The sequence below is a fragment of the Elgaria multicarinata genome, chromosome 5 (assembly GCF_023053635.1).
Source record: "Elgaria multicarinata webbii isolate HBS135686 ecotype San Diego chromosome 5, rElgMul1.1.pri, whole genome shotgun sequence".
Taxonomy (NCBI): Eukaryota; Metazoa; Chordata; class Lepidosauria; order Squamata; family Anguidae; genus Elgaria; species Elgaria multicarinata.
Window position 1 is genome coordinate 106,779,991 of NC_086175.1, and position 15,854 is coordinate 106,795,844.

At 39.6% G+C, this 15,854-nt stretch overlaps 1 protein-coding gene across 3 annotated transcripts in view; it reads left to right on the top strand.

Moving 5' to 3' along the window:
- DCLK1 (doublecortin like kinase 1) overlaps positions 1 to 15,854 on the top strand; it is a 247,536-nt gene that overhangs the window by 106,242 nt on the left and 125,440 nt on the right. For all 3 annotated transcript variants that reach the window (XM_063126961.1, XM_063126962.1, XM_063126965.1), the window contains exon 4: positions 5,788 to 5,887. In XM_063126961.1, coding sequence (XP_062983031.1) covers positions 5,788 to 5,887 — 100 coding nt within the window. The remainder of the gene's footprint in view (positions 1 to 5,787; positions 5,888 to 15,854) is intronic.

The following is a 15,854-nucleotide window of genomic DNA, read 5'->3' on the forward strand; positions in this document are numbered from 1 at the left end:
TATTCTCCTCTCCTACATAAAGTTCTGGCATTGGGCCTGAATCTCTAATGTCTCTCTTGGTGCAGCGTTGCTTTGCTAGGGTAGGGCATTATAGCTGGGGTGGTCAATACGTGGTTTGTGGGCAGCATGCAGTCCGTGCTACCACCACCACCACTGTGTGCCCCCACTGCACTGCCAAATTCACTGGCAGTGGTGTGTGTGTGTTAAACAATTTGGGGAGGGAAAATTTAGTACTACAGAGTGCTAAAACAGTCAAATTTAAGAACATAAGAACATAATAAGAGCCATGCTGGATCAGATCAAGGGTCCATCTAGTCCAGCACTCCATTCACACAGTGGCCAAGCAGCTGTCAACCAAGGACCCACAAGTAGGACACAGGTGCAACATCACCCTCCCACCCATGTTTCCCAGCAACTGGTGTATATAGGCTTACTGCTGCTGATACTGGAGGTAGCACATAGCAATCAGGACTAGTAGCCATTGATAGCTGTATCTTCCAGGAATTTATCCAACCCTTTTAAAGCCATCCAAATTGTTGACCATCACTATATCTTGTGGAGTTAATTTCATAGTTTTAACTGTGCGCTGTGTGAAGAAGTACTTCCTTTTATCTGTCCTAAATCTCCTGCCCATCAGCTTCCTGGGATGTCCCCACTGGGTTCTAATATTATATGAAAGAGAGAGAGGGGGGGGGAGATGTCTTCCTAACCACATTCTCCACACCATGCATAATTTAGTTTGTTTGCAAACAAACGTTGACCTCTTCAGGGCTCTGTAGTACAAAAAAGGGTCAGATTTAGTTTGCAAACAAGCTAAATCTAACCTTTTTAGTGTTCTGTAGCACTGTGAAGCAGTTTGCTGCTCCACGGCACTAAAGAGCAAACTGCTGCAAAGTGCCAAACTGCCAATTTTAAAGTATTTTTATTACTATCTGGGGGCATGCAGGCAATGGGGGGAGGCCCAGGGGGCAAAAATGCCCCCTGGACCTCCTGCACTTGCCCATCTCTGCATTATAGGAATTGTGTCTACATTTGCATCTATACATATAAATTAGCACATGCATATTTTATGGAAATCTGTGTCTTTGATGGTCTTTCTCTTTGGTGATACATTTCCTCTTTTGTTCAAATGTGTAAGTGGCCACCCTTTGTCAGGTTCTGCTACTACTATAATCAACAACTATTTTCCTCCTTCCATTGGAAGGAAATAAACCTATTTCCTTCCAATGGAAGGAGGAGAACAGTTCTTGATTATGACAGTAACTGATCCTGACATTGGGATGGGAGGACACTTGCACATTGCAATAAAAGAGGAAATGCATTACCAAAGAAGAAGACAACAAGAGATGCCTTGGAATGTGTTTTTGGCTTGTTTATGTCTGTCTGGAGAAGAATGATTAACTCTGTTTTAAGAAGTAGTCTAGATTACATTGGAAGACTCAATGAACATTTTGCAGTAGTCATTTGGGAATGTTTATTCTCAGAAACATACATATTACAATATACATGTTTATTACTGTTGTATATCGGTGCCGCCAGAGGCCAGCACCCTGCTCCTCCAAATGACCATATAGTGATGGGAGTACCAACAAACAGCTCCAGTATCAACAGCTGAGCCAGATTGGGCATAACACTGATCACTAGAGCATCATTTCATTCCTCTTGTTTTCAAAAACATTTTCTAGTCATTTCATAACATTTTATAGGGAAAGATGCATCGCTGAATACCCTACCCTGTGCCTGTTGGCATTCTCTTCCCCTCCTTATTGTTTTACTATGATTTTATTAGATTGTAAGCCTATGCGGCAGGGCCTTGCTATTTACTGTTTTACTCTGTACAGCACCATGTACATTGATGGTGCTAAATAAATAAATAATAATAATTATTATTATTATTGTTCACCTAGGCTGTGATTGTATGGATACTAGATGGGGGTGTGGAAGGTGTCTACAGGCCACCAGTTCCCTGCCATGACTTAGTGTGGCGCTTTGTGTGTGTGTGCCAGTGCAAAGAGGAAAGATACTGCTCCAATGGGAATCCCTTCAAGCCCTCTGTGTTACCTTCAAAACTAATCCGAATCAGCTTGGACATTCCCATTAATAGCCACAGTAGCTCTGTTACAAAACACCAAAGGTCATTTATATCCAAATTCATTTTGTCCTCTAAATACTATTGTGGAACTAATAAGGAAAAAAAATCTGATCTCACTTTGCCTGCATAGAGTTGGAGGATCTTGGTATATCAGAATAAACCAATACTGAACTCAGTTCTCTGGCAATTGTGGGTGGTACCCAAAACGATACCACCCATGCACAAGAAAGCGCTATCAAGAGGCTTGAATTTTTAGAATTACAGAAAAAGATTAGCAAATAAAATGAAGGGGAAGACCCCTCTCCCAAAACCACCCCGAGGACTAAGCATACTTAGGGTGACCATATTTTGGAAAACAAAAAGGAGGACAACATGGTCGCCCCCAAGGGGGCGTGTCCAGCACCAAGGGGGCGTGCCCACCCGAACATAGCCTTGGTCACATGTCTGATTTTACAGCACACATTTAAGACAAATCTCTTCTTCATAACATCTTAATGTTAAAATCACTGAAATAAAGAACAAGTGAGAGATTCAATGTATCTGAAATTAACTTCACTCAATCCTACTTTTGTAGGTTTTGCTGTACTTTGAAGCTTTTGCTATACTCTTTGTGTTATTTTATTTATTTATTTATTTATTTATTTATTTATTTATTTATTTAATTACATTTATATACTGCCCCACAGCTGAAGCTCTCTGGGCGGTTTACAACAATTAAAAATAGTAAACATTAAAAGTATACAAAAATTTAAAAAACATAAAAACAGTATAAAAACAACAGTATAAAAAGTGTTACATTCTCCCCTTCCCTCAAATATTTTTTCTGACTGTATCTTCACTCATTGCAAGCTGCTGTTGTTGTTAACAGGGTTTGCTACTGGCCCCAGATCTGTTTCAAATTTGGTATGGCTAAAGCTCTACCTAAAAGCTAAGTTTCAGCTCTTTATCTTTAAAAATGACAGTTTAAAAAATAATAATTTTAAAACGTCATTTTTTAAAAAATTCCTAAAAAATCAATGGATGAGCGGATCTCTTTCAAATTTGGTGTGGCTAAAGCTCTACCTAAATCCTATCATGGTACAAAGTTTCATCGCTTTATCTTTAAGAATGATGATTTTAAAAATAATAATTTTAAAACCTCAATTTTTAAAAAATTCCTAAAAAATCAATGGATGAGCGGATCTCTTTCAAATTTGGTGTGGCTAAAGCTCTACCTAAATCCTTTCATGGTGCAAAGTTTCATGTCTTTATCTTTAAAAATGACAATTTTAAAAATAATAATTTTAAAACCTTAATTTTTAAAAAATTCGTAAAAAATCAGTGGATGAACAGATCTGTTTCAAATTTGGTATGACTAAAGCCCTTCCTAAGAGCTACCATTGTGCCAAGTTTCATGTCTTTATCTTAAAAAATGACGGAGTTATAAGCATTTTTGTTAATTCCCATTAGAGCTGCTCTTTGCAAAAAACCTGGATTTCCCCTCCCCCTCCCGGATCTGCCGGTTTACAGCAAAAATCCGGACATATCCGGGCAAATCCGGGTCATATGGTCACCCTAAGCATACTTAGTGGCATCCACTAAGCATGCTCAGAAACAGAAATCCAGCAAGGAGGAAGAATGGAATAGGGTAGCTTGGAAGAGGAAATGGTTGGCTAGAACTCAGAACAGGAGACCTCCAAGCCGCAACATTTTTGAAGCAAGACCCACATAAAATACATGCTTCTCAATCTGTCCACAGATTAAAGAATTTGCAGTTTTTTGTTTGTTTGTTTGGGTGCAACCTTGTGGGACATGCAATGTCAGAGCCCTCTGTCCATCCTAAGCCCTACTGGCAAGAATCTGGAAAAGTGAAAGGAACGGCAGAGGCTTTTTTTAGCCTCTGTGTCCTCTGCAATGCATTTTATGTTAAGTCAGGCCTCTAAGCCCGTCTAACCCATCCACCTTGCTAGGGATGGGAGTTGAGAGGCCTTTGGGTTCAATAGATCCATGGCCTCTCCCCTGCTGCCCACTGGCCTGCCCCCGTTTCCTCCCATCCTAAGGCTGCAATCCCAACCTTGGGAGGGGGAACCATTGTAGAGCATTCTGCCATGGCTGGGATGTTGGAGATGAGAGCCACAATCAGAATGCCTCCTCCAAGGACAGAGCTTTGTTGCCAGCCTTGGAGAAGGAGATCTGCAGCATCCTGTGGCACCCCAGATGCTGTTTAGGGGCCATAAGATTGCTCTATTAAGGGACTATTTAAATAAATGTGCATGCTGCAGACAATATAAGTATGGCTTTAAGAATACAGAGAGAAGCAGGAAAACATACAATTTAATCAACGGAAGTTGCCACTGATTCTTACAAGGAAAACGGTCTTTTATCTCCCCACCCACCCTCTCTCTTGGAAAAAAAACACTACAGGGTGGGGAAATGGCTAGAAAAATCTCAACTAGAATGTCCATCAGTCTCACCATAGCATTTAAATTATTAAATAAACTAAGGAATCTATTTAATTGATAAATTATTATTTGCAGCCCTATATATAGTCTTCCATTAGTTTTTTCAGAAAAGAAGACAATGCGAAGAAAAATTGTGGGTTTTTTGCTAAGGAGTCAAATAAAATGGCTGTGGGATACAGTTGTTCTATATGCTTAGATGACTCATCTCATCTAATCTGTGTTTCACACTTTAGGTGTTTTCTTTATTTTTTAGTAAAGTTGACATATTTCTAACCTCTTGTGGCAAACTGTCAAAACAGAATCAAAAGCCCAAAGGATATATTGCCTTCTACATATACGATGTTGTACAGTAATCCATTAAAGAAATATTAATACATACAAATATTAAGACATACAAAGAAACCAAACTATTATAAAATAAGTACGTATTTATTCATATATAAAATTGTATTCCAAAAGTCTTTTGTTCATTTGTGGCTTGTTTCTATTCCTAAGGAAACAATATTTGATTTTTTCTTGACTGGACCTGGCCATTTTTAATGTATTGTATGATAACTTATAATCACATAATACTACAAGCAATTGCATGGATAGAAAGGAAGGGGTTTTCTGCAATAAATTGATCTCTGATAAAAGTTAAGAATGACCTTATTTTGCATATAAGTTGGCATGATGGACTTAAGGATGTGTCTGACTATGGCCTGATATTTTTAACCTCTCATTTAAGGATTTGACATGTACTGGAGTTTCTTCCATCTGTTTTGGAAGCAGTTCTTGGACTGTATTGGATGCTGCTTCTCCACACTCAGATTTTGGGAGAAGTTTGTCCAGTGGCAGTGGTGTCTACTTTTAAAAGCAACTGGTTCAGAAGCCCCATTGCTTAGCTCATAGTTTTGTCTTTTGAATTGGGTCCTCTTACCTTTCCATACATTAGGCTTTGTTGAATTTGTCATAATATATTTTGCCAACAGGAACTGTATTCTAAGCATTTGTAAAACCCACCAGGTACTAAAAAGATTCTGTAGACAAATGCCAAAATGCAAAGCTCCTGTCTCAGATCTCCTGTTGTAGAATTGTAATGCAGCATGATAAAGTAGTGTTCTCCATAAAAAAATGTTCCATCTTTTAAGAAGTTTTTTAAAGCAATGATTTGGAATGGCCCTGCAGTATGATCTCTTCTGTACTGAAACCATTTTTCCCTGTAAGTTTTCATCTATTAGATGTCAGTTTCATTACACTATTTTTATATTGCAGGTGATGTGCCTTCAGGACTTTTTTGGCGATGATGACATATTTATTGCATGTGGCCCTGAAAAGTTTCGTTACCAGGATGACTTCTTGCTAGATGAAAGTGGTAAGAAAATTGCTTTTTATATATATATGTGCCTTGCCATCAGTATAAAATAGCAATTCTAAGATATATTTTGGATTTTCTAATTATGCTTAAATGAACTATGATTTTCTGGGCCAAGAGAGTTAAATCAAGCTGTTAACCTAGAGTTTTGTACAAAAGTAGTATTTTCATATTTCCTTCAAAATCCTAGCAAATATTGCTAGCTATTAATTAGATGAATGTTAAGGAACATGAGCTAGGAGAGGGTTGAAAAATTTCTGGGCTCTTATTTTATTTCATTGGTGTGACAACTGCTGAAGTGTCCCATGCCACCTTGAACCACTGGAGTAATGTGTAAATGCCAGCCTCAGAGCTACATGAGCCTTGTGCCCAAAGAAGAAGAAAGACCCTCTTCTCTATTGCACTTAGACTTAAATACCCCTTTTCAAAATCAGTGACTGTTAATACATATTAAATTATTTTAAAATTTTCAAGTCTATTAGTCCACATCACCCTTCGAGCCATCCTATCTTTGGAAAGTCTCATCCTTCTCTGACATAAGTTGCTTATTCCAAACTACGCTTTAGTTCTCTTTTTATGTGGTCAACAGATCTTTTTTTATTTTTTTTTCTCAGAAAAGAGAAATCTCAAACCACAACATCTTCTTTATGTTGTCTTTCTATAATCCTTGACCAGTCACCTTATTTCCTTACATCGATACACAGTTCAAAGATTAATAAAACATTCTTATCAATCTATCTAAATAGCTTCTGATATAATGAATCTGTTTCTCTTGTTCTTCTACTTGCCCCTTAAACTTTAAAGCATTACTCTGCCACTCATACTATCTTTTAAGGCCCTTACCCCCAAAAGCTTCTCTTCTCTGTATGCTATAACAAACGCTCATATCTGCCCACCCAATAATACATACCATGATAACACTATATTAAATGAAAGTTGCAAAGCCCAAGGAAAATCCCTTCAAAAGTCATAGTCTGGACCAGGGTATCTCATGTTACCCGGATGTGCAGGTAAGAGTGACACTGCATCAGATAAGAACTCAAGGAGAAGCTCAGAGGATGGCAACAAGGGAGAGGGCCTTTTCAATGGTGGCCCCCCAATTATGGAATGATCTCCCTGACAAGGCTTGCCTGGTGCCAACATTGTTATCTTTTTGGCGCCAGGTTAAGACCTTTCTCTTCTCCCAGGCAGTTAACAACATGGGCTGAGTTCATTTCTAACTGACCCCAGAATAGCTGTTTTCACAAGGATACTGTTGTTTTTATGCTTCTTATGTTTTTAAATTTTGTATATTTGTTTTTAATGTTTACTGTTTTTAAGTTTTGTAAACTGCCCAGAGAGCTTCGGCTATGGGGCAGTATATAAATGTAATGAATAATAAATAAAGGACTCTATTATTATTATTATTATTATTATTATTATTATTATTATTATTACATGGTGATGTACAGAGTAAAACAATAAAATAGCAAGACCCTGCCGCATAGGCTAGAAAAGTCTTTTGATAGCTATTAGGATGTTGGCTATCTGTACTTTGTGTTCACAGGGTCAGTATAATGCCACTGAAAACATAACAAGACTCATCCATGCTGAATCAGACCAAAGACTAGTCCAGCACCCTGTTCATAGACTGGCCAAACAGCTGCCTCTGGAAAGCTGACAATAGGACATGACTGCAATAGCACCCTCCCAGTTGTGTTCCCCAGCAACTGTTATACAGAAGCATACTGCCTCCAATAAGGGAGGTAATATATAGCTGTCATGATGAGTAGTGACTGATAGCCTCATTCTCCATGAAAACTATGAGAGAGGACTATTGCCTTCATACATTGTCCATTGTGGGTAGAGAAGTTGCAGGCACATGAATGGGTCTGGGAGTCCAAGGGACTCCCCTGCATCCTTTCAGCGCCTGAAAACATCATTGTTCCAGGAATACCTTTCCTTAATGACCAGCCATGGTTCACTGTACACTTTTCATTTTGCTTCTTTTAAGAAATCTATTTTAAGGTGTTTTATTCTATTTTTATTTTATTTTCTCTTGTACACTGCTCCGAAATTTTGAATGGGGAGTGGTATCTAAATATTGTAAATAAATAAATAAATAAATAAATAAATCTGCCCGCACCCCCCGGACTACTCACTTGCAGCATGTTGGTGGGCCTGTGCTTCGAGCATCCAAGCAGCCCAACAAACACCCAGCAGCTGTCTGCCCTCATCTGGAGCCTTTTTTTGTGCTTAATAATGAAAGCTTTGAAAACCACATATTTCCCCCATTGCATAAATGGAAGCCATAAAGCCTCCATTTACGCAACAGGGGAAATGTGCAGTTTCCAGAGCCTCCATAATGCTTCATTTGCACCTTGAGTCTTGCATAAATAGGGCCTTTATGGACACCATTTACGTAATGGGAAAAATACACAATTTCTGGAGCCTCCATTGTTGCACAGAATGGAGGCTCTGGACAATGGCGGATGGGCTCGCGACATCGTTGGATGCTCACCGAGCCTCAAAAGAAGCTCACGCAGCATGCAAGCTGGGGCAGATGGTGGCAACGGAGGGACGAGCATCAGACAAATCAGACGTGGGTGAGTCTGTCCAGCCCTAACCGTGGGAAGCAGGATGCTAGACTAGATGTTCTGATTCAGCAGTCTGCTCTTACGTTCTTAAACCTGTTTTTTTAAGGTTACAGTACTTTAGGTTACTGTACTTTAGGTTACAGTTCCACGCACAATTACATACCCCAAACTCCTGTACAGAATTGTAGCTCTAGAATAGAACAAACACTGCTATTAAAGGAAAAAGAGAAGTACATGATTATTTTGAGAGAGATTGGAATCTCTGAAATCATCTTAATTTGCTGGTATGTTGCCTTGAGCCCTGTTTTCTTCTGCCAGGTTTTTTCAGTACACCCTCTGACTGGCAACTGACAGTGTGCCAGGAAAATCTGATTCCTGTTGCAACATTAATGTATTAAGGTTAGAAGTGTCATGTTTAACTATCAGGTTTCTGTAACTTTGATTATTATGCCCCAATGGTGAGGCGTAGAGAGTGGAAATCACTCCTATTTACCATCTGTTGTGATTTATAGAACACTGGCTAATGTGTTAAGCAGCTTTTTGGCTACACTCTGGGAAGCACATGCTTCCAGCTGACTTGTTCTTCTCCCCACAACAGGAGGACATACTCTTACAGTAGAGACATTTCTGTAGGCTTCTGGGAAATCTCTCAGATTATCCCTGATTTCAAGAAGTGGATAGAGTCTTAAGAGTTTTTTCATAATCTCGGATCTCAGAAACCTACATTCTGTATGAAATGTAATAAACTAGGACATGATGAACTAATTCCTTTATCATGCCACAAGAAAGCTGCCCAATGAGTCTTTGCATGAGTCATTGCTTTAGGCTTGTTTCCCCCCTCCCCCCAGCCTCTAGGCACACCCAGGATAGTGGCTCATACAGAAATGTGGGGCGTGGGGTGAGGGATCCAGAGAGGGTGACTCATTCTTGCTTTTAAAGATTCTGCAAGAAAGATATAAGACTGACTAATACTCCCTCACAGTACCACTGAAGATTTGCAAAAGTATCTTGTAAGAACCTGAAGAAGAGCTCTGCTGGATTAGACTTAAGTCCTGTATAATACAGCATCCAGTTTATCATCATGGTCAACCCGTTGTCTATGGGCTCCTATATCATGAGGGAAATAACCTTCTCATGCTGCTTTCCTCCAGCAATTGGTATTCAGAGGCATGCTATCTAGTCTTGGAGATACAATACAGCCACCATGGCTAGTAGTCACTGATAGCATTAACTGCCATAAATTTGTCTAATCCGCTCTTTAAGCCATCTATGTTGGTGGCCATTGACAAATTTTAAAAATCTCAACTCAGGCACTAATATTTTAGGATTTTAAGTAACATTTAAACTCTCCCAGGTAGTGAACTCTTTGGGTTTTTAACATGTGTTTGAAGATTGCCTTTTTCTTTTTTTCAAATGGTAGAGTTTTTAGTTTTATTTATTTATTTATTTATTTATTACATTTTTATACCGCCCAATAGCCGAAGCTCTCTGGGCGGTTCACAAGTTTTGATACCATGCTGATTTTGTAGCTAAACAGTAAAATAATTTTTCATTTGTCATTGTAAATTTCAACAAAACAAAGCAAAACAAAACCTTAAAAGAAAAAAAAGAATATATATATATATATATATATATATATATATATATATATGTAATCACCAGGATTGAATGTATCAGTTTTAGTTAAGACATATGGGTGTGTGTGCACATCTATCTAACTATGAAAATACAGCTTCCTAGAAAATAAAATAAATATACATAAATTTCAGCAAAGGCAGACCAAATAGCCATGTATGTATCCATTCATGAGTGGTGCCTATATAATACCACTTCAAATATTGAAAGCATTGTTAAGTCCTCAGTCCATTGTGTTATAGGAGGTAAGCATTTATCCTTCCAATGTTGTAAGCCTCTCTTTTACCAGTCAAAAGGGCACAGAGAATCTATGCTGACCATGCATTGCAGGTAGATAATTTAAGAGGACATGTACATCAGTAAATATTAAAGAGTGTTCCAATATAAAGTTTATCTGTATTATAACCTTCTCCCCAAAAGAGGCAACTAGTGCCAAAATGTATGATTAAGAGAAGCATTAGCAATGTCACACCTCCAGCAATTAGCAAAATCAATTCTGTAGCTCAGTATTCTCTGTACTAATTGGTAGTGGCTTCAGAGTCTTAGATGTGGGGCCCTATTGCCACATCTTCGTCAAGGATTGAAGCTAATAGCTTTGGCATGCAAACCATTTAATTAATTTTATTTATTGCTTTTCTATCCAAAAATGGGTCTCAAGGCGGCTAATAAAATCCAGATTAAAAACAAAATGTTAATTAAAACATAACATAAAAACAAATAATTTAAAACCACAAAAACACAACAATAAAATAAATAAACAGCACCAACCAATTAAAACCCTTTCTGCAACAGATGAGCTTGTATGCCAAAGGCCTATAGAATAAAAAAATCTCTTTTACATGCTGGCAGAAGGACAACAGAGAAGCGGCTAACCTAACATCCCTCAACAGGGAGTTCTAGAGCCTGGGAGTAACCACTGAGAAGTCCTTCCCTCTCTCTCTCTCTCTCTCTCTCTCTCTCTCTCTCTCTCTCTCTCTCTCTTGTGTCCCTATCAAACATGCTTCTGTTGGCAGCAGTGCCGATAGAAGGGTCTCCCCCACAAAGACCTTAAAACCCACATAGGCTCATATGGCAGAAGGAGGTCTATGTGCTCTATCACTGAGTTATGATTTCTCCTGAGTCTTGGGTTAATTATTCTTATTTGACTTTATCACATTCTTTAAGGCTAGAAGCTTTCAAATATTATTTGAAGAAACCAGTGTCAAAGCAACTTGCAAATGGGACATGTTATGGTGATTACATTCACTGAAGTTCCACTTTGTCCTTATGCTGCATTTGGGTAATGTGTTTTGGACATAAAGGGCTCTACTTGCAGTCAGTCACATTTTTTAGTTTGAAATGTGTGTGTATATGGTTCTCTACTAAATGAATTAAAATTTGCCCTGAATGAGAGGTCCTCCTTTTGTGTTAGTGTGTCATTCTGACAAGCAACTAGTACCATCTACTACTTTCTTAGATACATATTATATGTGCTTATGCTCTAGATAAGCGCATATTATTCTTCCTGAAAGTGTCCACACATTTTTCTATAATGGCAGTATCTTTTCTAAAGAGAACCTTAATTATTCAAAATCCATAATTCATTAGCTTTTGGAAAGTGCCAAACTTTCCTTGGAGGCATTTGAGGATAATATATTCATTCTTAATATTCATTAAGTCCTTTTTTAAAAGAGGAAAAAAACCTCTCATAAAAACAAACCACAGTACACCAGCTGAGAGGAATGAAGAAAACCTTGCTGGAAAAATGCTTCAAAATTGATTAGTTCTGAAATAGTGTAATAACTTGAAATAAGTTGATGAACATTTCATAAGGCCTGGAGCTAGTGAGATTGGGTAGGAGAGGGTAGAAGAAAATTGAGAAGAGAGCCTGCTAAGAGGTAATATTGTATGGCAGTGCAGTGTCCTACAAAATCAAACTACTGATACTATCTGTATGATTTTGCAGCTTGCTTGTGCATTGCCTAAATGCTGAAGAGCAGAGGCCTAAATACTAGTTTGTGGAGTGTGCCACTATGTTGGGGGGGCGGGGCGGGCGGTGTCCTTATAGGGAGCTGTTGCATTCCTACTTTCAGAGCAATAACGGTGCCTTGTGACTACTCTTCCCCCTCCCCACTATGTTTAAATAGCACATAGATGCATAAATAGGCAGAGTAACCATGTTAACTGTATATTACTTTACATTTGCATTTAAGGTGATTTATTTACCTATATTTATGAATTGCTTACCTTGAACAAATTTTAAACTGTTATACTAATGATACAGTATAAAACCATAATAAAATACTGTATATTACTAGTGGAAACTGAAGATATGGAGCTGTCTTGATGGCGTTGCATTGGTGCCGCATCCCTCCAAAATCCCATGGTTTCACTTGTTCGGGGTTGCACCAGTTAATCCCCATGGCAAGGAGCAAGTGTGGAGTTTATGGCTGCCGCCCCATCCCTCCCTCGCTTTCCCCCGCTTACCTTTAAAGTGTTAGATGCAAAAGGCTCCTCAGCAAAAGGGAAACTCTTCTCCCCATGCGTAAGGCAGCGGGGACATTCCAGTTGCCATTTGGCTTGCTGGACTGTTCCCTGCCCTCTGCCCGGGTGGACAGCGACCAATCAGGGGTCACCATCTGCCTAGCCATGCCTCCACATTGAGGATGGAGCAAGGTTAGACAACGGAAGGGCCGTGTTCACCTCACTGAAAAGTGTTCATCCTGAAAAGTCAGAGCAAATCCCCGACTTCTAAAATGCGAGGCTTCTCTGGAAAGCCCTGCGATGGCTTTGAGGAGGCTGCTGTGTCATATAATTGACGCAGCACCACCATGGAACCACCTCGGAGCGTCCAGGGCATATAGACAGCCCCAAGATCACTGTTGTTCGAAAGCTTGTTGGACCAAGTACATTTTCTGTACACACTGAAGACTCAGAAGGTTCAGTGCTGTGCATAACTTTCCTGTACTGTTACAGAGTTCCAGAGAGTGGGAGCTATGATATTAAAGGCCCTATTCTCAGCCATCCTGAACCAGATTTTCAAAATCTTAGACACCATCATGAGGTATCTCTTCCTGAGTGCAGCAACCAAGCAGGCAGGTAGGAAGTCGAGCATGGTTAAATATCCTGGTATCCAGTTTAAGGCTTTGTAAACAAGTACCAAAACTATAAACCTGGCTTATAGGCAGCCAGTGAAGTTCCCTCATTGCATCATAGGCATGCACAAGGGGTGTGCTGGGTGTGCCCAGACACACCCTAATATCTTGAGCAATAAATGCTGAATTGACTAGAAGGATGATTTAGTAAGATCCCAGTTAATGAACGGATATGTCCCTGTGGTTCTGGAGCAATAGAATCTGTTGAACATGTCATTTTGCACTGTAACTTGTATGAGGAATGCAGAAAAAAGTTAATCTTTCCTTTATTAACAGCCTTTTCTGGATGTAGCCCCATAACGTTGGTATTAATCTATTTAAGGGATGTGTCCTCCCAGATTACTGAAAGGGTCTCTCAGTTTCTCATGACCTCAATGCAAATCAGAAAAATAACATTGCAATCCTTCTGAGAGAAGCAACTCACCAAGCTGTATTTTGTTTTTATGTCACTTTTTATCTATCCTTTGTATGTTTTGGTGCTGATTTTGCTGGTCTGTGACCGTAATAAATAACAATGAACGAAGTGCTGAATTGAAGGGGCCATTGAGTAGGGCTCCAGAGGGGAATCCAGACACAGCAAGAACAGCCCTCTGGCTGTTCCTCTGCCATGCCAAAGAACTGCTGTCTCTGAGAGAGTATCAATGCTCCCAGCAGCAGGAATGAAATGGCCAGTGTCACCATAAAGCCCCACCAATGCTGGGGCTTGAGGAGCATCCCCTCATTCCTTCCCCCCAGCAATGGCCCTGCCACAGTCAGGCAAGCCGAATGCAGAGTAGGGTATCAGTATCTACAGTGTTTAATAAAAAAATGAATAAAATAATGTCCTTTATAACTCAATATTCAATAAATGTTTGTCTTTAAAAGAAAATAATCCCTGAGTGCACATTCTAACGAAATGTGCTGCGCATTGCTTCAGAACTGTTGAAAGATTCAGTAAGACCAACAGGGTAGCAGTGCTCACAATCCTCTCCATTAGAGCAACCAAGGCCGATTTAGTCCAAAACCTGGCCTGAACCCAGACTGGAATGGGTTTCAATAATTGTATCCTCCAACAATGTCTTCAGTTGTCCTGCCACAATTCTCTTAAGGACCTCCCAAAGTGGATATTTGTGACTGGGTGGTACTTCTCAAGTACCATAGGGTTTAGAGTGGACTTCTTAAGGAGTGGTCACACTATTGTCTCTTTTAAGGTTGCAGGTACCACGCTTTCTACAAGGGTGCATTTACCACATGCAGTATCCACCCAGTCAAACCTCCTCAAGTAGCTTTAATCAGCCAAGAAGGACAATACAAAAATCAACAGAGCACATGGTTGGGTATGCAAGTGCAGACACCTTGTTCCTGTCCTCAGGCTCCAAACACTTAAACTGGAAAACTTAAAAACGTTAAATATCTGGGTTAGGTTCAGCATCAGGTGCCTTAGTTGGAACAGCAATAAATGGAGTGTCATGGTTTCTGCAAAGATGGGAAATTTTGTCCTCAAAGTGTCTAGAAAGAATATCACAGTAGGTGTTAGTAGCCCCCTGACCACCCTAAAAAAATCCACTGTCCAGGATGTAAGGACGTGTTTGGAGGCAGTGAAATAAGTCCTTTTTGCTACCCTCACTACCATGCAGTAGGCATGATTACGTGCCTTCTATGCATACCCCTAGACCTAACTACAAGGTTCTCTCTCCCAGATCCACCTACTGTGATCCTTGGCTGGCCATCTGGAGCTGGTGGCCCCCTATTAAAAGTTGCTGGCAGGCACCATCTTCAGCAGGAATGGCTATTCTACTCTGCCCTCCACTGTACCAGGGAGCCAGTGCAAAAGTGCAGGGAGAGCTTCTCTTGTGGGGACTCAGTGTCAACAGGTAGCAGCAGGGACAAACATTTCCACGGGCTCTCAAACCATTCATGGAAACCCAACACACTGCAACTGCCTGTGCTACACAGTCACACACTGCAGTGAAAACTTAAGAGCAGCCTCTGATAAGTTCCTTCCACAACCCCTAGTTAGTACCCTGTTCAGCTAAGACAACTTTCCTCAACTTGGTATTTTTGAGATATTTGAACTACAGCATTCTTGACCATTGGCTATGCTGGGATTTGGTCCAAAACATCTGGAGGGCATCAGGTTGGGGAAAGTTGTGCTAAGAGCATCTTTTAAAATATCCAGAGCAGGTTGCTATAAAAGAATAAGAGTCTCTAGAATCCACCAAAAGACCTTCTTGCACAGTACTGCTTGCTGCAGGATAAAGTTATTATGCATTGACTTCTAGGCTGCGAATTACTAGGAATATTTTCTGTTGCCATGGTGATAAGACAATGTGTGTGATAGGTCATAGAGTGGTGATTAGAACTTGATCCTTTTGTAAGTTTAAGAGTGAGGTCTAACACATTTTTTATGTTTTTTTTTTGGTAAGAAGAGAAACTTCTAATATTAGCTGTGGACTTTCAACAAACATGAGGGAGTTGGACCTAGAAAATAACATGAAACATAATAATACATTTTAAAATGGGGATTAATAGAAGGCAACTGAGTAAACATTCTTGATTGTCTGCTTTAGGGTAAAATGGAGACTGTGTTGTGTGTTTAAAAAAATATTTCCCCCTCCTTTTAAAAATCTTTTTATTTACAAC